The sequence below is a fragment of the Pieris brassicae genome, chromosome 5 (genome assembly GCF_905147105.1).
Source record: "Pieris brassicae chromosome 5, ilPieBrab1.1, whole genome shotgun sequence".
NCBI classification, from domain to species: domain Eukaryota; kingdom Metazoa; phylum Arthropoda; class Insecta; order Lepidoptera; family Pieridae; genus Pieris; species Pieris brassicae.
The window spans coordinates 5,447,751-5,470,529 of record NC_059669.1 but is presented as its reverse complement, the minus strand read 5'-3'; the positions used below and the strand labels follow the sequence as shown (position 1 = coordinate 5,470,529).

The following is a 22,779-nucleotide window of genomic DNA, read 5'->3' as shown; positions in this document are numbered from 1 at the left end:
ACAAAACCAATCAAATTTATGCATAAACAACTATTTTAGAATGCACATGAGTACTGTAAGTAGTTTGTAGTAGAAGCAAGGCCGGATGTTAAACATATCACGCTTATGCAACGGAGAGGCGCAATGTTGTGTAACCGGTATATGTTTAACTTGAGAAATAATTGTACATTTACAATTAAATGAAATTATGAAGCGTAAAGAATTATATAACATTCATAGTATACTAGCAGACCCAAAAGGCGTTGCGCTAAACACAAATCTTAATTACAAAAAAATAATAATTGTAAATCTTAACCATTTGCTTTTCATCAAAATCTATATAAAGATGTGAAATAATTCATATATTTTCCCTAATAAATTTAAAATTATATGTATAGGACAACACCAAACCAACAGACATTAATAATGGAATATAAAAAACGTTTCGTATCTTTTATTGACATATGATACGGGACACAAGCAGCCCTTTGTTCCCGCTTAATTGTATTTGTTTTACTTCATGTAAAACTTACTTTGGTTCAAGTGTATACAAACAAAATTGTCGCGTGGAACTTGTAATTTAGAAATCAACAATAGTTGTAATTTGTAGTAATCTCTTGTAATTATACCTAATTATGGCAAAATCAATCATTAAATAACTCATTAAACCATTCGGAAATATTAGTTTTTAAAGTAGAATTTTGCTATAGTAACAGCTTTGCATATTATTGACATAAGCCTATCCTGATATGATCCAATATCTTCAATAATATCGAATCAGAAATTTGAAAGCAGTGTTGGCGGTAGCATGCGTCTCACTGCCTTGAGGTCGAGCGTTCAAATCGTTGTCCACCGATTTTTCTTTCTACGTGCATAATTAACTTGCTTATACGGCATGGTCAAAGACACGTGTCACGCACAGAGGCTACTTGTAAAGAAAAGTATGCAATCTGCATTTACCTAGTCCAGTCAGAAGTTGTTACAAATGAAAATTCGTTTTTTTAATGAAGGTATCTCATATTCTTAAAATTTATACCTAAATATTTATTAATGTCTCAGCAAAAAATAAAAATTCTATTCGAAATGGCCACCTTTGGCTTTTATACAGGCCTTTAATATGTTTGGCCACAAATCTATGTATTTACGCACTGTTTCCAAGGGTAATTTCGCCACTGCGTGCTCCAGATATTTTTCATGTCATATTTATCAAGAGACTTGTCGCCGTGTCGTTTAGAGCCGGCTATATCCTCTAAAGCTGACTATAATTTGAGGTCTAAAGGGTTGAGGTCTGCGCTAGATGAGGGCCAGCCTTCAGCTCTTATAAAACGTTGGTTTCAAGCCAGGCTTAGGTAGTTCGAGCCTTGTGACCAGGTGCAGAATCTTGCTGGAAAGTCCACGGTATATTTTTCAAAGGTGTATTGCTGAGAGGTTTCACAACATGATCCAAGACTGTATCTTGATACAATTCGGCTGAAGTTGTCACGATAAGACACGCCCCACCAAACCATCACTGACGCAGGATGATGACCACTTGAGTAGCTTCTTTAAAACTGTGAGCGTCCACTTTATCATTTTGCTCATTGTAATGTTCTTCAATCGTGAAAATTTTTTCATCGGTATCGGAGGAAATTTCTGTGCTTTTTACCTGCGACATCATTTACATTCATTTACATCATTACATTTTTATCACGACAGAAGGCGTTTTGATCGATCCTCTTTAATTGTAAATATTGATTTAAAGACGATAAGCACCGAGCTTCAGGTCTTGTTTTATAGATTTTTTTGCTTTCTAATGGGGTTTCGACGAATTCTGGTTTGAACGGCATTAACAGCCTTTGTAGTTCTAAGAGCACGCCGCCCAGATGTTTTCTGGTCTTCGACTGAGAGACGAAGTGTCGTTGTATAAGTTGATAATACGATATAAATACATGCGGCTGATACCAAGGTTTTGAAGTGTCTGGAATATGACCGACGGCTCCATACTTAGTGCAAGGCGATCACTGATAATCCTATTTTCTGTAACACCCCATTCCATATTGTAATTTCATATTGAAAAAAAAAGGGAAATGGCGCAAAATCGAAAAAAGTTTTTTAAATAATATATGTACGTGTTCTAAATTCAAAACAATTAAAAAGTTGAAAAAAGAAAAGCTTTTATGTTACAGTATTTATGGCCAGACTAGTTATATAGGGTTGTCGAACCTGTACATTAGTTCGACTTTGATAATACTTACTTTTCAAATCATATCTTAGAATTATATCTTCTCAAAGTAGATTCTCATTACTGAATTGTTTCATAACACGAGGGTTGTTCAACTGGATCTATCATTCTGCGTGCAGTTTAATTGTCTGAAGTCGAGGCTTATGTGGAACCAGCTACCCACTAACGCATTTCCGCACCGACTCGAATCGAGTTTCCTTCAAGCGTACCAATTCTTAAAGGCTAGCCACTCGCGAACCCTCTATCACTTAACATTAGGTTACCATCCAGCCCGTTTGCCCCCTGTACTACTACTTAAAAAAAAATAAGTGTCCACCAATATTACTGACATCTTGTTTAGTTTCATCACGTCCTAAATTCTTCACTAAAAGCATCGCCATCACAATTATTTTAGAAAATAATTATATTTATAACTAAAAATACATCCAATATATGAACATTTTTGTTACTGCATCATATTGATTTATCGAAATGCATTCTACATTTAAAAACTATGTAATCATCCGCAGAGCCTGTTCTACGAGATCCTGGCGGGTGTATGGGTACGAAACGGACTGCAGATCAAGGGCCAGGCCATGACGTACATCCAAGCAAACTTCTGCAACTCCATGGTAGACATGGACATCTACTGGCTACAAATCTGCGCCGCGCAACTGTCACCAGACCAATTTATTGAAATGTGCATTGATACGTAAGTTTCATTATTGTTTACGACTTTTTCAACAGCACTGATTGATAACCTTTGAGCCATTTGGATTCTGTTGTAGAGGTATTGTAATATGTATGAAACATTCCAAATACGGACTTATACGGTAAAGGAAAACGTGATATAACATGGTATGCCTTAGATCCAAAACGTCACAGGAGGAAAAACTTAATATCACTTAACCGATAAAGAAATCTCATATTTCCCAGACCTAAAAGGATGTGCAACTGCTTTTTTTTTTATTTAACACAGAAAATGTTACAACACAGTCTTTAACATTCTGAGTGGTCTATAATATTTGTAGCCCTATTCAGACTCACGCTCATTTATTTTAAAACCTAATGTTATCAATATTTGACGTTTCCGATACAACGCATATTCCCTATTAACCTGATGTAACTGGTCATAAAATTAGTAATTGTTTTGTTGATAGTTAGTACAAAGAAATGTCAGAAATTTATAATTACGCTCAGTAGATTTTACTTCTTATTAGTAAAAAAGTTCCTACCGTATCGTGTTCGTGCCTCAAACTCTTCTGTTAATTATAATACATAAAATTGTTTGCATTGAAAAATTCTTTGATTTTATTTAATATTCGTCAGCGACATTATGTTACAAGACACTTGCTTCTATTATTATAAACACTTCTCGGTATAACATTGATAGAGGATGAAATATGATTAGATATCTGTCCATTGTAAAATAACGCCTTAAAACTAACACTGTATTATATTATTGTTAATTGAAGTTTATTCTCATTTAAAACATGTTACTTACATAAGATAAACTCTATATTAAAAACATAAAAAGTAAAATACAGTGTAAACTTTATATAACAACACCGAAAAGACTGTGCATTTCATAGTGTTAAGAAAGGTGTCGTTAAATCGAGAAAAGAAAAACGTATAGATAATACATGACTCTGACTAGTCATGGTCAACAACAGTCTACTCGTCCAAGCAATCCCAATTTGTAAATATAAGAACGAAGTTCTTAGAAAATTCGTATGCATGATGCTGACAGTCGAGTTTACTGCGGGCTTGGATACTAAAGCGACAAAAGAACGTAAAGGAGCTGCGCAATTTTTACAAATTTTAGCAACTTAAAAAGTACTATTACGTAATTGTTGCCGTTATTGGGAGTGGATGTTATGCAAAGTAGAGTGTATCATTGTATGGGAGACAAGCTAAACCAACCGAAGCCAATTTGTTTTCGACGCTTTACGGAGGTCGTCGTTAATCGAAATCGAAAGACGTTACATGGAGTTTACACTATATCACGCCGCCGTGATGTCTGTACGAATTCCAAAACCATTTGTCAGTGTATTAGAAACAGGACCACTGCTATTCTCGTATCTCAGGAGGCAAGCTGTTGTAAACACATAAGTTATATTTTTGCGACAGTGATCGGTTCCGATTTTAGGATGTATTTGATTAGTTTGATGCTGGCTACACATCTATAAATATGCAAATGCTTAATGTTCATTTATTTTGGTGCCAATGTTATGTTGGCTAATGGAAGTAAGAGTACGACAAAGAAAGAGGATTTTAATTTATTTATTTTGTAGAACCTGAGGTTGTTTAAGTTTTCTAGTTAAAGGATTACCCCATCCTTCTAGTCATTCGAACTGTTTTTGGAAAGCATCTAGCAACTTTACGAAGTGTACCAGCAAAAGAAGATAATTTAAATAAATAAAATATTTATTAGCGTTTATAAACAAGGGTCGGTTTTATATGCCTGAAATCCTACACGTTTTAATTTCGTATACAATATTCTTTACTACTGACTTGGTCATCAGAAAATCGATTAAAAAAGAAACCATGTTTTATTTTTAAATAAATAAATTCCGATATTTTATTAAGTTATAACTATAAATTATCTACTAAGGTTCGGCGTGCGCGAGTGGCTGAGTATGACGCCCTTATCTGGCGCTCAAGCAGGCGAACAGGACGCCATGGTGGAAGGCCTGCTCACCTTCCTCGCTATCCTCGTGAGCTCGCGTACCAATCTCGGACATGACGATGTCCTACAGTCACGCGTTGAGGTGGCAACACTCCTGGCCGCCGGGGATAAGACCCACTCGCAACTGCTGGAATTGATGCCCGAGCGTTCTGGCAATGCGCACACACAAAACTTTGAAGCTGTTCTGCGCGAGCTTTCCGTTTACCGCGCCCCAGGCCGCGGGTCTGAAAGCCTGGAACAGGGCTTGTTCGTGCCACGCCCTGTTGTTTGGGAGCGGTACTACGATCCACTGCATGTTTTACGCCGCGCAGTGCATCGCCGTGACTTCCATGCCTCAATGGATCGCTTTGCCGCCTAGTGAGTATATCATTTATTTATTTTGCATATTTTTATACACATACAATCATAGCACACATATTATACACAAAACATGCATTTACAACTTAACATTGAATTTTTTTCAGAATTCTTAGACTTATTACAATTACAAAAACCAGTTAATGCTTACACATACCTACTTAACAAGTGCTCAATATATATAACTTTAAAGTAAACGCGCTAAGTGATTATACAGTTTTAAATGTTAATGTAGTTATATACTATATTGAGAGTAAAATATATAAAAATAAATGAAATTGAATTTAAAATTATAAAGTTGTCTCGATATTTAAAAATATATTTAAATTACAGCGTGGCAGAAAAACGCAAAGCTAAAGGTGATGGTAGTAATAGCAATAGTGGGACTGGTAACTTGTGGCCTCCACTTCGACCGGCGCTTCCACCCCCAGACGTCGAGCTTAGCGGCGATCCCCGACAGATCTGCGCCTCTGGTAAGTTTATAGTTATTATTTTTAAGTATATCTGTTACTAGAAGTTCACTAGGGCGGGGATTTCTACTGTAATCTAGCTGGTTTAACTGTTCTATAATCTAACATGAAAGTCGTATGTATTATACTCAACTTAGTCCACTCACTAGTGTCTTTAAAGATCCCTTCAAGAGATTCTCTTCTGGGTTCGATTCCCGGCTGTGCACCAATGGATTTTCTTTCTATGTGCTTATTTAACATTAGCTCGAGCGGTGAAGGAAAACATCGTGAGGAAACCGGCTCCCCTTAGACCCAAAAAGTCGACGGCGTGTGTCACGCACAGAAGGCTGATCACCTTGCCTATTAGTTTAACAAATGATCATGAAACAGATACAGAAATCTGAGGCCAAGACCTAAAAAGGTTGTGGCGCCATTGATTTAATTATTAAGCGATTTTATTATTAATTATAAGCGTTGGGTAAAAAAAATGTTTTTGTTAAATAAAATTACTAGTTGATATCTTTTAGTATTCAATTTCATGACGTACGTAAATGATTTATTAAGTTAAATAAATAACTTGTAAAGGTGTCCTGCACGCGGCGTTGCTGGCGATACTGCACCGTGGCGTACGGCGAAGAGACGCCAGCGTAGGTGGCGCTGCAGCACCACCGGACCACGTGCTGGCGTTGGCCGTCTACCTTCTGGCCACGGCGGCTGACATGCAGCGAGACACGCAGGCCGCAGATGTACGTATACGAGCCTGTTTTGACGTATTTCTTACGTGACTCTATTGAATCGATAAATATAGTAAATGTGTGTTTAAGAAAACACTTTTTAAACGGATTGAAGCTTTGTATTATTATTATAAACTTATAATTATTTACATAATTTTAATTTTTTCCGACGTTTTGCGTGCTTTACAGCGTGTGTGGTCACGGTGTTACTCAGTTATGGTTCAAGGGGTGGCAGCGACTAAGATCAATTTTACAAATTCTATAGTTTATTCTATAGTTTACAAGTTTCGGCCATAACTGTGCATGTATGTAGTTTTCTGTGTAGGTTCTTGTGTTTTACAATATACATTTGAAATTTCAAAATTGTACTTTTACATGGTCCTGTGGCCTTTGGAAATGCTGTGTGGAATTTTCTAACGTTTATAGGCCAACTTTAAAGACGGTTAATGAATGATATTTATTTGCAGCGCTCGGTGTGCGTATGCGGCGGTGAAGTCCGTCGGGGCGCGAGCGTGTCGGGCGTGCCATTGCTGTCGGCGTTCCCGGGTGGCACTCTTGCGGACAATGCACGTACGCTATTGGCGCACGTGCTTCCACTGGATCACGATGACACATTGCCGCCACAGCCCTATCACTCTGACAGTACGTACTATAGTATTTTCTTTTGTTAACATAGCTTTTACACATAAAGAAAACACTTTTTAAACGGATTGAAGCTATGTATTATTATTAAAAAGTTATAATTATTTAGATAATTTTTTCCGACGTTTCGCGTGCTTTACAGCGTGCGTGGTCACGATGACGAATTAATACGTACTATTCATTTATGTTGATGTAGTTATGTATAATATAGTTTGATAATTATTATCACTAACAATATTAGTCTAATTCAATGTGTATTGAATTAGTTTGCTCTGTACGTATACGTTGTACGTTACGTTGCTTCAAATTTGATAAAATAAAATTTTGTTAATACTTGACCTAGAAACAATAAGTTCGAAATATTCATTCAAGTGTCTTCCAGGCGAACCAGAATGGGAAAACAGCGAGGCAGGCGATGCGAGCAGTGAAGCGGACGCGGGGGCAGAAGGCTCTGCTGCTAGTCGCAGCAAACCTGTATCAATGCAGCGGCCTTCCACTGCGCTGGCCGTGCCGCAACCTATGGAGGTAACTGATTCCTTAACTGATAACACACACACACACACCCCCGCTTAAGTCTTTGAATTATTCATATTACATTTTCATTTTATATTACTTATCGCACTATCCTAATAAATTAAATCGAAAATTTTAGATACTTCATGATTACAGAAACTAACGAATTTATGTAATAACTAGTATTTGTGTAATAAATAGCTTTAGTATATATCCTTTGAATCTTTTATAATACCGACTATTGTTTCTGATTAAGATGAGATTCACTATTAGAAATACACAATACAGCTCACAAAATGTAATAATTGTATAAGACTAACGCTTCTCGGTTCTTGTTTGAGAGTAGTGTTGGCCTAACAGATTCAGCATGCGACTCTCATCGCGTGAGGTCGTAGGTTCGAACCCTGTGCATCGAATAAGTTTCGATGTGCGCAATTTAACACTTGAACGGTGAAGGAAAACATCGTGAGGAAACCGGCTTGCTTTAGATCCAATAAGTCGACAGTGTCAGGCACAGAAGGCCGTTTACCTACTTCCATATTAGAAAAAAATTAACACGAAAGGCAAAGTAATCTGAGCGCTTGACCTAAAACTTTGTAGCGCCATTGGTTTTAAAATGTAGCTGATTTATAAAACTGCCTGAACTTTTTTACAGATGGCAAGAAACGTATCGATTTCAGACGATCAGTCGGACGCGGGAGGTGATGCTCCTGAGATTAGAGCTCTTGAGGTCAGTTAAAGAAATTGTGTTTTGTAGTTATACTTTCTTTTGGCGCGTTAGGAAAAAAATTCGATTTGCGCGCACACTGTTACATAAAACCGACACCCTGAAGTTAGCTATAGTCAATTTTTTTGTGATATTTAAATAAACTTTATTTAACTAGATAATGCGTTAAAATAAAACTTTTACATGTACACAAGATTATATACCTTATTTTAATTGGAATTGATAAAATTAAAGTTAACAATTGTGTTGCTCTGAAAATAACGAAATCAAAAGTCTATTATTAAAATTATCAATCGCTTTTTAAGCTTTTACAATAACCTCACAATTAAACAATATTGAATTCAATGGCTGATAGCACCATCTAGTATATAATAGAGAAACATACAAGTATCTTTACATGTATTAAATACGTTTTTTCTATGGTTGCTGCCGTTTTTTCTACAAACGTAGCATACATTTTTGAAAAGATTTGTATCTTGTTACGCCAAAAGAAGTGTAACTTCTAACGCCCGTACGTAAGTTCACATAGGTTTTTTTTAAATTTACATCCTTATTTATTAGTTGCTAACTAAATCGTCTTTATAAATTGTGTAAATAATAAAAAACATGTTTAAATGTAACGGCTTGTAGGCAATGATTGTGATTGATTGATTTTTAGGATTGAAAAGCAAGGATTGCTAATAAAAGTCTCCACGTCCTACTTAAATCTCTCGATACCATAAACTTTTTGTTTATGGGATCCAAAAAGAACAAAACTGAATAATTTACGTCTTAAACAATTAGTCATGCTTCGAACGAGGTAGGAACTAGGAGGTGTTCCTGTTTCGTTCATATAGTCTTTTGACTAGCGTTGACGTCACGTCTGGCTTTTTACATGATATTATCATCAACAAATATATGTGTACGCAGAGTGGAGAAACGGGCGCGCTCGTAGTCCAGAGCGTTGAAGTGGCCGGAAGTTCTGCGGATGGCGGAGGCCCTCACGACTTGACGCTCGCACTCACAGCGCCCATTCACTATGACGATGGTATTTGAACTCAATGTTTATACTTACGACTTACAAGTGGTGTTGTAGTAACAATAATTACATAGTAAATAAGAACGTATATAAACACATATAAGTTACGTAATATTGTTTCTTTAAAGTATCTGTTTGATTTAATCCACCTTTTTTTTGTCTTAATTTGTTTATCAGAATCGTAACTTAATAATATTTGTTACATTACCTAAATTGATTTTGTAATTTTAGTACTCGATAAAAGTCTCTGTAATCGTGATGTTTATTTAACGATTAGGAACTGGAATTAAGTTTTTCTGTTTAATTATTATCTGTTGACATTCAGCGTAAAAATATTGTTACATGAAAACAACGTCCTCATATTCCAGATATAGCTGAGCCAGAATGGGTTGTTGGAAGACGCCGTGCACTACCCCCTCCGCCTGAGGGTGAACTGGAGGCAGAAATCGCGGGGGCAGCGGGAATAGTGGGCACAGTATCGGCACACGGGTCTCAAGCAGGCGGGCAAGTGCCCGTTCACGAGTCCATTATTTCTCTCTTGCTCAAACTGCACTCACAACTCTCAGGGCGTCTCGACTCGTTCGCGCTCGATGAGCCGCCTCCCCATACTGATGAGCCCATTGGTGAGTATCCTGGATGCAATTTTTTTTTAATGATAATAACATCATTTCTCCCACGTCCTTTTGAATGGTAGTAGTAGTTAATGTCCACGTATAGAGACGGTCTACCGATATACGATTTATTACTTTGAGGTTTTTATTTGATAATAATTTATTGTATAAGTCGAAAAATCGTAAATTGTATAACTAGCGACCGGTTACACCTTTAACAAAAATAAACTTCAGCTTCAATTCTCTAGATTTTTATGAAAACCGCAATAAATGCATGTGGATTAGTTTTTTGAGTTTATTTCGAACAGAGATACTTCGGAGGTATTGTTTTTATATAATAAAAGTTTATATAACTTTCTTCATCGTTAATGCAAGGTTTCGAAAGAAACCTTTTCAATCAACTTTGTAAATCTTTTTAAAAGATTATACACGGATATACGTATAATGATACTCACGTGGAAATAATAATTTTTTTGGAAATAATAGGAAAAACAAAATACGAGATTGGTTCAATTGATCCAGTGATTACACCCTTAAACGTCACAGACTTTACCTCTTTATAATACTAAATGTATAATCGTTAAATGTTCGTAAGTTTATTGGGTCAAGATGGAGTAAAATTTTAACATATATTTACAGGTGACGGGCCCCACTTCATCGGCATAGTTCTTCATAAGCTGGCTGCTCTGGACGTAAGGTGTGCGGAAGCCATCCAACAGGTGCGTCGCACCATGTGGCCCAACCAAAGGGAGCGGCAGGCCGAGCAGAGAGCCAGGTAACATTGTACCAACCAAGTACATTCTGTATTAGCCAAACATGTAGCAGTGGCGACTTTTTATAGAATTTTAATTTAAAATTTAATATAGCATTTTTTTTATTGATTGGGTTAAGAAGCACTCCTAAAGGAGTGATAAATAATTTAAAAAATAATTATTTCCTCATTGCAAAAAAGATCTACACCTGATTCATCGGTTTTATTATAATGTGTCTTCACCATACGTGACACAAGCAGAGTTGATAATAATTATATGTGTATAGGGAGCGGCGTGAAAAGGATGAGCGTTCGCGACGTGCTCGTGAGCGACAGGATCAACTTATGCGAGAGTTTGCCCGCAAACAGCAGCAATTCCTGTCCAGCGTGCGCCAGCTCGAGGGAGAGAGCATGGAGTGGGAGGAGGAGTTGCTGGCCCGGGACTACGACTGTGTCATCTGCAACACCACCGCTCCCGCTGCGCCCCACGATCCCATCGGATTGGTGGTGTTGCTACAGTCGACGTCGGTGCTCGGTCACAGGCGGCGAGCCGGAACGCCAGCGGGTGCGTTGGCGTTGTCTGAAAGCGAACGGGCGCGGCTAGCGGCGCAACAGTACGGCACGGCGGCCGCACATCACTACCGGTTGCACGACGACCTGCAGCAGCACTTCGACCACGACTCGTGGGTGCTCAGCGTCAGCGTGGGCTGGGAGGGCGGCGTCGTGGCGCAGTCGTGCGGCCACCACGTGCACTTGCGTTGTCTGCGAGCGTATCTCCGCTCGCTGGCTGCGTCGCAGCGTCCTCCCAACCTGCACGTGGAGCGAGGCGAATTCTTGTGCCCGCTGTGTCGACAGCTCGCCAATAGCGTGCTGCCACTGGCGCCGCCGCCAGAGCGTGCTCCGCGACGCCCCTCTTCGAACGCGACCCACGCTCTCTTGGCGGCCCACGTGCGTGACATGTTGGACCGGGAGATCCGACCGCCCGTCAAGAGCCAGCTGTCGGAGGCGATGGGCAAAGCGATGACAGACATGACGGCGATGGCGGGTGGCAAGTTGAAACAACGCTACGGCTCCTCGCCTGCCGCCATCTTTACCTTTGTGGCATCGCTGGTGCGCACCAACTTGGAGTGCGAGCTCGTGCAGCGCAACAACACCCTTGTCGCGCAGCCTACCCCTCGCTACAAGCCTAAAGAGGAGTGCATCGGTAAGATTTTCTCTTTCTTTTTAGTTACATAACCCAAGAAATATTAGTAGTAAGTAAATTTTCACTTTTAGCAGTTCTTGACCTATTTACGTATACTAAACTTGTGATAAATGATTGAGATTTTTAGGATAATTAAGTCGTTGATGTTTTGCAGTGCCACTGATGTCGGTAGCGGGTGCGCACGCACGTGCTCTAGTAGTGGCAGGAGCGTCGCTGGGAGTGGCTAACACTTGGCGGGCCCTCGTGCCCGAAGCCGCAGTGGAAACAGTGGGAACGTGTGGCGCCGCCGTCCCTACTGCTGGAGGCACCCGACCCGTTCCACTTCTGCTGCGCGACCCTACCGCGCTTGTACTGCACGTATTATTACTGGCCCCCGACGACCCGCCACACCTGGATATCCAACATTTCACGTGCATCGTGCGGGCGCTCTACACCCTCACCTACTACCAAGTAGTGAACCAACTGTGTGCAACGGGTACCTTGACCCCAGCTCAACACTTGCGACCTGAAGGACGCGCAAGAGGATTGTTGGAAGCGGCGCAACTGCTGCTCGCGGCCCGTGCTCCTCAACACCTGCTGGACGACGATGCGGCACATGCTGAACCGGACGCTACCTTTGACATTGACAAAGCTGAGGAAGAGGTACTTATATCTATACCGGGCGTGTTATATGAAAATTAAATTAATAAGTCAAGTAAATGGCCAAAAATTTGATGAAGCTACGTAGACGGTTTTAGTGAATGATTCGATATGTGAGAATATTTTATATTATTCCTCTTTTTAACAGACATTTCAATACTGTATCTATATTGTACGTACAGGTACAAGATCTAGTCCTGCCATACTTGCGGATAGTGTCCCTAATCCGTGCGCACGTATACGACTGCGATTTGCCGCTCATCACCAGCGACGGAGACGAGTTTGGCGCGCTTCTGCGGTTCTTACAATTGGCGGATGGCGCGTCGCTCGTGGCGGCTGACGCTCTACCTACCGGCGCAACGGCCGCCGCACGCGCATGGGCGCGACAGTTGGCCACGGCCAGCGCCGGTGGGCAGCTGGCCATCGGTCGTGTGGTACGAGGACTACACGCCGTTTGGACGGGCCCAGCGCTCCTGAGGTTACCGCGCGAGTACGACCGCCTCTTCACCTACTACCACGAGCGCGTCTGCCTTCAGTGCGGCGCGGTACCCAAGGAAGCCTCCGTGTGCCTTCTTTGCGGCACGTTAGTGTGTCTGAAGCAACCTTGTTGCCGCCAGCACCAAGTCGCCGAAGCGGTACAGCACGCCATGGAGTGCGGCGGCGGTACGGGCATATTCCTGGTGGTGACGTCCACTTACATCATCGTGATCCGAGGACGCCGGGCCTGTCTTTGGGGAAGCCTTTACTTAGACGACTACGACGAGGAAGATCGCGATCTTAAGTGAGTTTTTTTTTATTTTAGCAAAAAAACATCGCATACACATACAGTGTATGGTATCAGACTAAACTATCTAAGTCAACGTTCAAAAAATTATTAAAATTATTTTCAATTTACTGTGTTTCGTTGACAATTTGCTAGTAATTTATTTTTTCTAAATTATATTAAAAATTTGGTATAAAAACTTTGGAAATGGGACATGGCACAAAAGACTTCAGGGAACAACCGATTTATATGGTAAAGATCAAGACACATGTCTTGTCTTTGAAGCCCAGTTTTGTGTTATCTCCGCCCATGCCAATATTTTCAAAATTATTATATAAATTTAACTCAGTTGCCTTGGGTTGTAAAATATTTTAAAATTTGATTATGGCAATGATAAGTGAAATCGTGTCGTTTTAATAAATGTAAAATCAAATGTTTTTGTAATGCTTTCACTCAACTTTTACAATACTTGTATTTTATATGGCGTTATCCATAATTGCAGACGAGGCAAACCACTATACCTAAGCGAAGACAGAGCCGAGCTGCTCCAAGCCCAGTGGTTGGCTCACCGCTTCGACCACACCAAGCGGACCTGGGTCTGGCATCGCGACTCTCTATGATCTGCTGGACACTTTCGATCGATATGGTATTAACAGATACAATATAGTTTTTTCTTACACGTAGGTGGGATGCGAAAATATATGAATACTAGTATAGTCTTTTGTTAAAATAGCTTTTACACATTGAGAAAAACACTTTTTGAACGGATTAAAGCTTTGCATTATTATTATAAACTAATAATTATTTACATAATTCTAAATTTTAAATTTAGAATGATTCTAAAGTCACCGTGACCACGCACGCTGAAAAGCACGCGAAACGTCGGATTTTTTTTAAAATTTAGAATTATGTAAATAATTATAAGTTTATAATAATAATACATAGCTTTAATCTGTTCAAAAAGTGTTTTTCTTAATGTGTAACAGCTATGTCTTAATATATGAATACTGTTTGATTTTTTATTTCTGATATATTCTATCTTTTTAAAAGCTCGTGTCTGAGCATTGAGGTCAGCAACGAAGCGTCTAGAGCGGGCTATCTGTTTCCACAGGTTTATATCAGATATATTACAGTACTCAAATTGTATTGCTTTCAGGTGAATCAGGAACGAGTCAGGATCGTGTAAGGTTCGCAGGTCGGGCTCTGTAGTGACCGACTCCAACAACGAAGTCCCAGAGCCCATGGGATGTCTTGCAGTCTTATTTATTCCGCTGTGCAATTGCCAAGTGCCTCATATCCCCGTTAAACCTTTGATCTCCTTTTACTTTTCTCTTGGTTGCATAAATTTTAAATTTTTAATCATTGCCGAGTACCTCGATCTCCATTATTCTGATGGCCTTACGCAGAGGACTTCATTGTAGATATGAAATTCTAATGATCTCTATAAATGCAATATACTTATAGAATTGATACCCTTCGAGTCGGCGATTCTTGGTGCTTCACTCGACCGCTGTAAATAAGAATCAGATGTGTATTGCCGTCTCTCTCTCGCGTGCAACGTCTGCGAATCCGTGCGACGAAGACAGGGATGTCACAGAGCTGTAAATAGGAAACGTTAGGTGTATGAAGTGTTAGGGCTGTGACACGAGCCGCTATCGCGGCGCTAGTGTAGCGAATAATAAATTATTTTTATTTCGTTTATTATACTGTATATGACTTAACGTGAACGACTCTGCCACATAACCAATTTAGTTACTTCACTAACTGTAGTTAAAACATAAATTAGAAAAACTATGAATAAAATCGAATTAGTCAATATCGCTCGGTCTGTTATCAAAGTACATTCGGTTTAATAGAATGCGCATTAGTTTATTTGTTAATCTTACATTTTAGTTGAAAACGCCAATGCGATGATATAGGGTATGTTACAAATAAATGTGTTACGCAACCTACGAATTTCCTTTTATTTTTTTACATAATTAAAAAAAATATACTTAAATATCTGTTTTTGGCTCGATCTGTTTAATTGTACTTCAACCACAGCTTATAATGGCCAAATATTTAAAAAAAATGAGTATTTACAATATTGCGACAGAGATTTCTTTCAGCATCTGATGAGTTAATGTTGTTAACATTAATATTCTATGTAAATGTTTGTTGTATATATTCAGACATTAAAGTTGTTGATATTTCCATATTGTTTTATTTCCAAGAAACGGGGAAAATTAAAAATATAACACTTAAGTTAATGTGTATTTTAAAATGTTGACTTATAAATGATGCGGTATTATAAGATGTTTTTGTACGTTTTAAAAGTCTTACTGCTGCTGTTATGAATAAATTATTTTAATGGCGCACGACCTGCAACACAATTGAGATCGATAGATCGTAAATTACCACCCAGACAAAGACCGCCCAAGACTGCCGCTGTTTTCCCCGGAGACATGACAGACAACATTTAGAGAATGTACTAATGTCAAAAAAGGGGTTATGTGTTTAAACTACCTAGTCCAGCCATAAGTTCTGTTACAAATAAAAATGATTTTTTAAAATGAAATAATGTTAAAATTTATACCTACATATTTATCAGTCTTAACAAAAAATAAAAATAATATTCTATTCGAAATGGCCACCTTTGGCTTTTATACAGGCCATTAATCAATTTGGCCACGAATCTATGGATTCCCGCACTGTTTTCAAGGGAAATTCCCCAACTGCTTGCTCCAAAGATGCTTTTTTAAGAGACTCGATGTCGCCATGTCGTTTAGAGCAGGCCATGTCCTCTAAAACTGACCATAATTGGAAGTCTAAAGGGTTGAGGTCTGGGCTAGATGAGGGCCAGTCTTCAGCTCTTATAATATAACAATAAAATACAGAACAGAAGTAAAAATAAAACGTAACTGCAAGATGACAGTTTAATGGAGAGTTTAATACAGTCAACACAATCGCGTGTCAGGTACATAGAAAATATTATTATTTCTTCTTTGTCGCATATTACAATAAACTGGGATCTAACCAGTCCATTCAGTTTGCACCTGTTGTTAAATTATTTTATAGAGGAACATCGGGGTCCTCTGTAACTTCAAAAAGCGATTCATATCTCCATAACGAGTTTATGTACTGCGATATCGCTAGGTTGCCACATCAACGCTACGGATATTGAGAACACTACATCGGGCTTGTATACAAAAACGTTGGGCTCGCTTTCGGAAGTTTGTACAGGCGCAGATCTGTACTCTTGCTCAATCTCTCTTGAATTGAGACGAGTATAAAAAATTCGCATAAACTGTCTCCTAGGGCTTCATATTTATACAATGTAATTACGTTTTTTTATTAAAAAAATATATTGAAGGATGTTTAATTCATTAGAAACGTGATAAAAATGATGTATTTAGGCTTCCAAGCTCATGCCTTTTCTCGGAAACCCTATGAAGTTAAGTAGTTGAACATTTTGAATTAAATCCGATATATTACAGCTAAGAGAGCAGTGTAGGGCTAATGGCGCCTCAACATTGAGGTCGTGTGTTCGAATGATGGCTTTCCACTTCAGAAGGAACGCATCGTGAAGAGTCTGGCATGCCTTCGGCCAGTTTAAGAATGAGGTCCTGAAAATAATACAAAAGAGATACAGAAATCTGAAGCCCTCTTGGCTCCAGGCCTTATACCTAACTAGTGGCGCTAGAACCTAGAGCTTAGGTAAATAATAAACTCTATGTGTGTTTAACATTAGGAATGTTGATAGCTATTTAAGGTCAGCTCCATTTTTCTACAAGACATTTATAATATTATAAATAACGGTGAACTATTTCAATTACACAATTATCATCCTTTAAATGAACAGCATGGTTTTATTAATTAACGTTCCACCATAAGCATCTTCTCCGTGTTCACGAACTGCGCACTACAAAGATGGATGGTGGTGCACATTGATGTGATTTACACAGACTTCGAAAAATCTTTCGATTGAGTGGATCACGCCAACCCGATTGCAAAAGCTCCAACTCTTAGGTATACATGGAGACCTTCATCGGTAGTTCTGTTCATATAAAATAAATCGTATACAGCAGTGCTAGAAGTGACTTTGTTGATAAGTTCTTGAGTTCCTCAAGGATCTGACTTAAAGATACAAAATTAACTTTAGGTAAAATATTAATAACAAATCCGTTGAAGAAGTAGATTGTGTTCGTGACTTATCGCGGATCATGGTTAAAAGGAGTATTAAGAATATCCACAGCGCAAAATCACCTGCATCATGAGCATTACCCACATACATACACACCTTTACGTACATACACTCACTTTTACACCATCACAAAACACAGCCAAATTAGGTATTATTTTGCTAAATGTATTGAATAATATGTATTTTTTGCCTTTGTAAATATTTGAACCTTTTTGTAGGTAAATATTATGTATGTACATCTGTGGCTATAGATTTAGTGTAATTGTTTTCTGAAGGATTACGAAATATTGCAGTGCCTTTCTGCTGCTGGCAATTTAGGTAATCTTAGCTACAGTAGGCAAAAAGTATAAAAAAAAAATTATGTAATTAAGTTCTGACTGAATTGTTCAATTAGTTTAACTAGGGTGCTAATTATAATATTTGTAGATGGGACGTAACAAAAAAGGCACAATTTGTTAAAAGTTTTAATGTACATCAACTATTATTTGTATAGAGGTAGAACATTCTACTCTTAAGTATAAAGTAAATTGCTAACGTACGAGCATACAAATAAAATAATTTCATAAATTGCCGTTAATATCATCTATAGGCGGAGTCTGAACCCGGTCGGTGACGGACAAGTACGAAATCCTTTCACAATATAAAACGATCATTTAATATGAAAAACACACAAAATATTCCTGTTTGTCAATAAAAATATTATTTTTAAATAAATGAATATTTGTTATAGGCATATTTACGAACCGTACATCTTTTAGAAAATAAAATTATCACAGAATAAAATATGAAACAATAAATGATGGCAACTCGTCCCTCGCGATCGAACAGAACGACCAACTTAACAATACTTAGAGAATACTGAATATTATTTATATCGAATTATCTTATGTTACGTACAATCATTACTTTGACACAAACCTCGAGGAATGTTGCCCGTTACATATCTAATATATAATTTAGTAGGTCGCGTTAATATTATATAAACGAAAATATGATCCCGCATCTCTAATAAAACCTCAATCGTTTGGACGTTTAGTCTAATTATTATGTCTCAAAAACATACAAATCCTTAATCTACTTTATGTCTATGGTTCCGACAACTCAAGTATCGGCGAAAGGCCACAGCTGCGTTGCTTTTGTAAAAATTGTATCTGTATACGTTAAAAATATCGGTTGAGAAAATACGTTTGTAAATTGATCTGAAAAAGATAAAACTAGTCTCGCAACACGTCTACGTCCATCCGCCGTACATATACATCTTATATACATTACACCTAGTCTACGCTACCTAGATATCTATATATCTATACAAGATACGTGTAAACGTGAACACATTCAATAAGATATGGGATTCAGTCCGCTGCGAAGCGAACGCTCGTATGGCACAGAATTCAAACCACAGTGATTATTTTAATGTATAAATTAATGCCCTTCTGTTAGATTTATCACTGTGGAAATGTTATGTAAAGCAAGAAACGATTACTATGAAGCGTTTACGTATTTCAGCGTTAAAACTATAAATTCGTACAACTAATTCATATATGCATACAACTAAATATGAAATGAACTAGAAGAATTAAAATATACTGGTCATTCTGAGATCTGGTCGTGATCTGGTAAATTATTGAAATATTTTAATCTGGCTTCATGACATCTAACGTCAGAAAAGCTGAATTTAAATCTAACTTATACATCAAAAATTCTTCACTCAAATGAAGTGAACTAAATGAGAATGTTTTCACATATAAAGTAAATCTCATATAAAATGTTTTGTTGTAATAAATTGGTATAAACTTGGTATATGTCACAATGAACACTATAGTTTAGCCAACCCAACCTCAGGTACGAGCTTTTAACCATTTCATGTATTTTGTACAGGTTATCGTTAAATAGTTTGTTCGTTAAATGTTGCCAAGGCGGAGTCAACTCCTGTTATTATGTCGAACACTACAATTAGTTTGTATTTATGGTAAGAATTAGTGCTCGGGTTCCAAAAGGATAATAAATCAGACAATCACCGTAACCGAAATCAGTATACAAAAATACAATTTCCCATCAACTGTGATTGTCCGAGTCCATGGCTCCAACCTCTTGTTAAACTTCCTTACCTTAATATAAGGTCGGATGGAGGACGTTATAAAGAAGGAATGTGCCACGAGGGGAGAGTGGGGCCCTCTTGTGGGGGAGACAGCAGCGACAGAGGGCCAGGGGAAAGGGGGGCAGGTTCGACGGGCGAAGCCAGAGCGTCATCGACGGGACAATCGCAGTCGTCAGCGCGCTCGTCTCGGAAGTTCCCGTAGTCGTCCGTTAGCTGCGCGTGACGTAATACACACACGTGACGACGCACGCCCGTCCATCGCCATTGCTCTGGAAACAAAAGCATTTAACAATTATTTTTTACCTAACACATTTAGGTAATAATTATTATTTTATATAGAAAAGTGGTAAGTGCTAGTAGTTAATATTTTTTAGGGAGCACTTCTGACACCCTATTCCTTTTTATAAAAAAACCGTGTAATCTAACTTTGTATCTAAGTGTTCGTTTAGTTATAATATAGATATTAATCTGTATAGTAAATCCCAGAGGCTCTTTTATCTCTGCCTTTTAATAAATTTAAGAAATGCATTAAAGAAAAGCTCTGTAAAAAGGCTTACTACAAAGTTAACGTTTATAAAAGGGGGACTAGTGCTAGACAGAATACTTCTAATTAATTTGCTATATTTTTTTAAAAATAAGTGTTGTTTGATGATTTGCTATTTTAAAAGAATACCGAGACTTTTTTACTCCGGCTTTTTCTTTCGGCCTACTTTCTGCTGATGAGTAGGGATGTTTAGCGATTCAAATTTAATAACGTGGAATAAGTGATACCTGTATCTTATATTCCATACTAAACATATTTTATTTTAATTGTATCTTAAAACTACTTGTGTAAATTTATATTTATGTTAATATAGACCTTTATTCAAAAAGATTTTTTACAAAGGCTTACTTATTAAATATATCATTACCTCGACTTAAATCACCATCAGCAATTAGTTCTTCATTCATGAGTGCAGATAGAGCGTCATCAGTGTGTTTAGAGTCTGAAATAATAATCAGATTCATGCAGCCATTATATCCAACAAAAGCCAATTTATGTAAAAACCTTGATATTTAACTTATGTCAGTATTATTATTTAGCGCCCCTGGCACCATAACTCCCCCCTAGTATTTTAACTCTAACGAGAACTCATAACCCATAGTACCACAGGGCAATCATCTCATTAAACAATTTTGTGGCTTACCATAGTCCTCCTTGATTATTATCTCTTCTTTAAATGCTCCAGGCGATGCAGAAGTTGGAGTAGTGGGTGTGGCAGGTGCAGTGGGGGTGGTTGGTGTAGCAGGAGGCGTAGGGACAGTGGCCACACCTCCTGACACGCATGCATCGCCACTGCTATTGGAACTGCATTCAGGGCTGTATGGGGCCATCTGAAGGCAATACATTCACTATTTTATTAATTCTATTAAGATTTTCCAGACTTTTAAAAACCAAATAATCTATATTATAAAGAAAGATATAAATTTTCATTTGGAATACCCGCAGGCTACGTCGGCGTCGTGGTGTAACTTCAGCCATTTTATAACTGCTATCCATTGCCCAGTAGGAACCTTTGCCAGGATCATCTTTGCTTCGAGCTACTTTCATGAAGCATTTGTTTAATGAGAGGTTGTGCCTTATTGAGTTCTGAAAATATATTCATAACAATAAGTATATAATACTCTTTAACAACAATTTAACAACTTTTCTTAGATCAGATATACACTGTTTATTTTTCCAAAAGAAATATGTAATAGCAAAATATATAAAGTTTTTATTTTATTAACTTTAATTTGATGAAAATTATACCTTAAATCTTTTTAAAAGTATAATGCTTTTACATTACACAGCTTTAGCAACAAAAGTTATAATATCCCTTTTTCTGTAAAGATCTTTTTTACTTCACCTCATTTTAGTTAAAATATTACTCCCAGTGCTTCTTTTTATATACTAAAACTTACCATCCATCCTTTTCCAGCTTCTTTGTAATATGGAAATGCATTGCAAATATAATTGTATATTTCATTAAGGGTCATCTTGCCATTTGGAGAGCTGCTAATTGCTAGTCTGATCATGCTTGCATAACTATAACAAAGTTTACAATATTGGGATTAACAGGGACAAAAGTTGTGTATGTACATTTGAAGATTTCTTATTATTAGGTATTATTCTTATTATTTGATATTAATGTTAGGTTTGTTGTTAATAATTAAAATAATAATATTTAGTAAGCAATTCTAATTGTGAATCAATAAATCTTGGAGAAATTTCTAACATAGACCAGTATTATAAAGATATGAATGACCTCATCTTACTTATGTAAATAAAGTATAAATAGCCTGAAGGCTTCTGTGAACAAGGAAAACTTTAACTACCTGTAAGCTGGCTTAGGATGTTTTATTTTATTAGCATTTAGCTTTTCCTCAATTTCCTTGTTATTGTTTTCCTGTTGTAGACATAAAGGTTGCACATCTTCGTACAGAAAGCGGGGAATGGGCCCGAGTGGGCTATGTCGCGGTGGTCCCGGGCTGTAAGCCGGCAGCCACTCTACCCCGGGAGAATCACTCATTGTTCAACATATACGCACTACACATCCAAATCCTTTACCGCATCATTCCTCTTAGTTGGTTATAATAATACGCCACAGAGCGTTGAAAAATCAAGAGTGGGCGTTATTATTATGTTCGTGCTACCTCCTCAAAACATTTTCTTTACTTCTCATTGTGAACATCAATCAAATTCAAAGGTCCTTGGTGCGTCAAATACGAGCACTTATAGAAAATTAAAATTCACGACAAAGGTATAGTTGTTAATTTAAAATAATTGCACTCTCAAACACATAACACTAAAAAAGGATAAAAATAACGTAAAAAACTAAATTAAACGCAATTTTCGTAAACTAGAAATTATTATGACATTTGAGGCGCCTACAACAAGGAAAATGGCGTTGCACAGACGATAAAGGTATATAATATAATCATAGCCAAAAGTCTATGAACTATAGATAAAATATAACTTCAAATATTATGTTTAAGATTTGAAGAGATTAAAACGAACATGAACCAGCTATTATAATTATATTTAGAATGTACTATGCCAAGGTAATAAACTAAATAAATAAGCTTTACCAAAATCCTATTTTATCCAAAATTCCCTTATTTAGATTGTGCAACACTTGTATATCTTTGCATAACATGCAAGTGTGACCAAATCTGAAAAAAAAATCTTTTTCCAATATT

General features: G+C 37.6%; 2 protein-coding genes across 2 annotated transcripts in view; one reads left to right on the top strand and one right to left on the bottom strand.

Moving 5' to 3' along the window:
* LOC123709748 (E3 ubiquitin-protein ligase Ubr3) overlaps window positions 1–15,469 on the top strand; it is a 39,561-nt gene extending 24,092 nt beyond the window's left edge. The window contains exons 7-21 of the mRNA XM_045661279.1: window positions 2,710–2,891; window positions 4,794–5,225; window positions 5,559–5,698; window positions 6,260–6,420; window positions 6,876–7,050; window positions 7,433–7,575; window positions 8,219–8,293; window positions 9,200–9,317; window positions 9,677–9,931; window positions 10,559–10,694; window positions 10,958–11,874; window positions 12,029–12,516; window positions 12,696–13,294; window positions 13,779–13,922; window positions 14,433–15,469. Of these exons, the coding sequence (XP_045517235.1) occupies window positions 2,710–2,891; window positions 4,794–5,225; window positions 5,559–5,698; window positions 6,260–6,420; window positions 6,876–7,050; window positions 7,433–7,575; window positions 8,219–8,293; window positions 9,200–9,317; window positions 9,677–9,931; window positions 10,559–10,694; window positions 10,958–11,874; window positions 12,029–12,516; window positions 12,696–13,294; window positions 13,779–13,896 (3,939 nt within the window). The 3' untranslated portion in view covers window positions 13,897–13,922; window positions 14,433–15,469. The remainder of the gene's footprint in view (window positions 1–2,709; window positions 2,892–4,793; window positions 5,226–5,558; window positions 5,699–6,259; window positions 6,421–6,875; window positions 7,051–7,432; window positions 7,576–8,218; window positions 8,294–9,199; window positions 9,318–9,676; window positions 9,932–10,558; window positions 10,695–10,957; window positions 11,875–12,028; window positions 12,517–12,695; window positions 13,295–13,778; window positions 13,923–14,432) is intronic.
* A 2,441-nt stretch (window positions 15,470–17,910) lies between these two features.
* Window positions 17,911–22,447, bottom strand: LOC123710184 (forkhead box protein I1c-like). Its single transcript, XM_045661937.1, has 6 exons — window positions 21,916–22,447; window positions 21,502–21,625; window positions 21,041–21,187; window positions 20,745–20,931; window positions 20,469–20,543; window positions 17,911–19,826 (listed from the first exon to the last, which is right to left on the bottom strand). The coding sequence occupies exons 1-6, from the start codon at window positions 22,107–22,109 to the stop codon at window positions 19,594–19,596; spliced, it is 960 nt and encodes a 319-aa protein (XP_045517893.1). The 5' UTR covers window positions 22,110–22,447; the 3' UTR covers window positions 17,911–19,593.
* Window positions 22,448–22,779: the final 332 nt, after the last annotated feature.

Bases quoted from the DNA above. Each gene is read 5' to 3' on its own strand.
- LOC123710184 (XM_045661937.1), bottom strand. From the start codon at position 22,109: ATGAGTGATTCTCCCGGGGTAGAGTGGCTGCCGGCTTACAGCCCGGGA. The intron at 21,626-21,915 runs GTAGTTAAAGTT...ACTTTGTTATAG, and splicing joins CATCCTAAGCCAGCTTACAG to TTATGCAAGCATGATCAGAC. The intron at 21,188-21,501 runs GTAAGTTTTAGT...ATATATTTTCAG, and splicing joins AAGCTGGAAAAGGATGGATG to AACTCAATAAGGCACAACCT.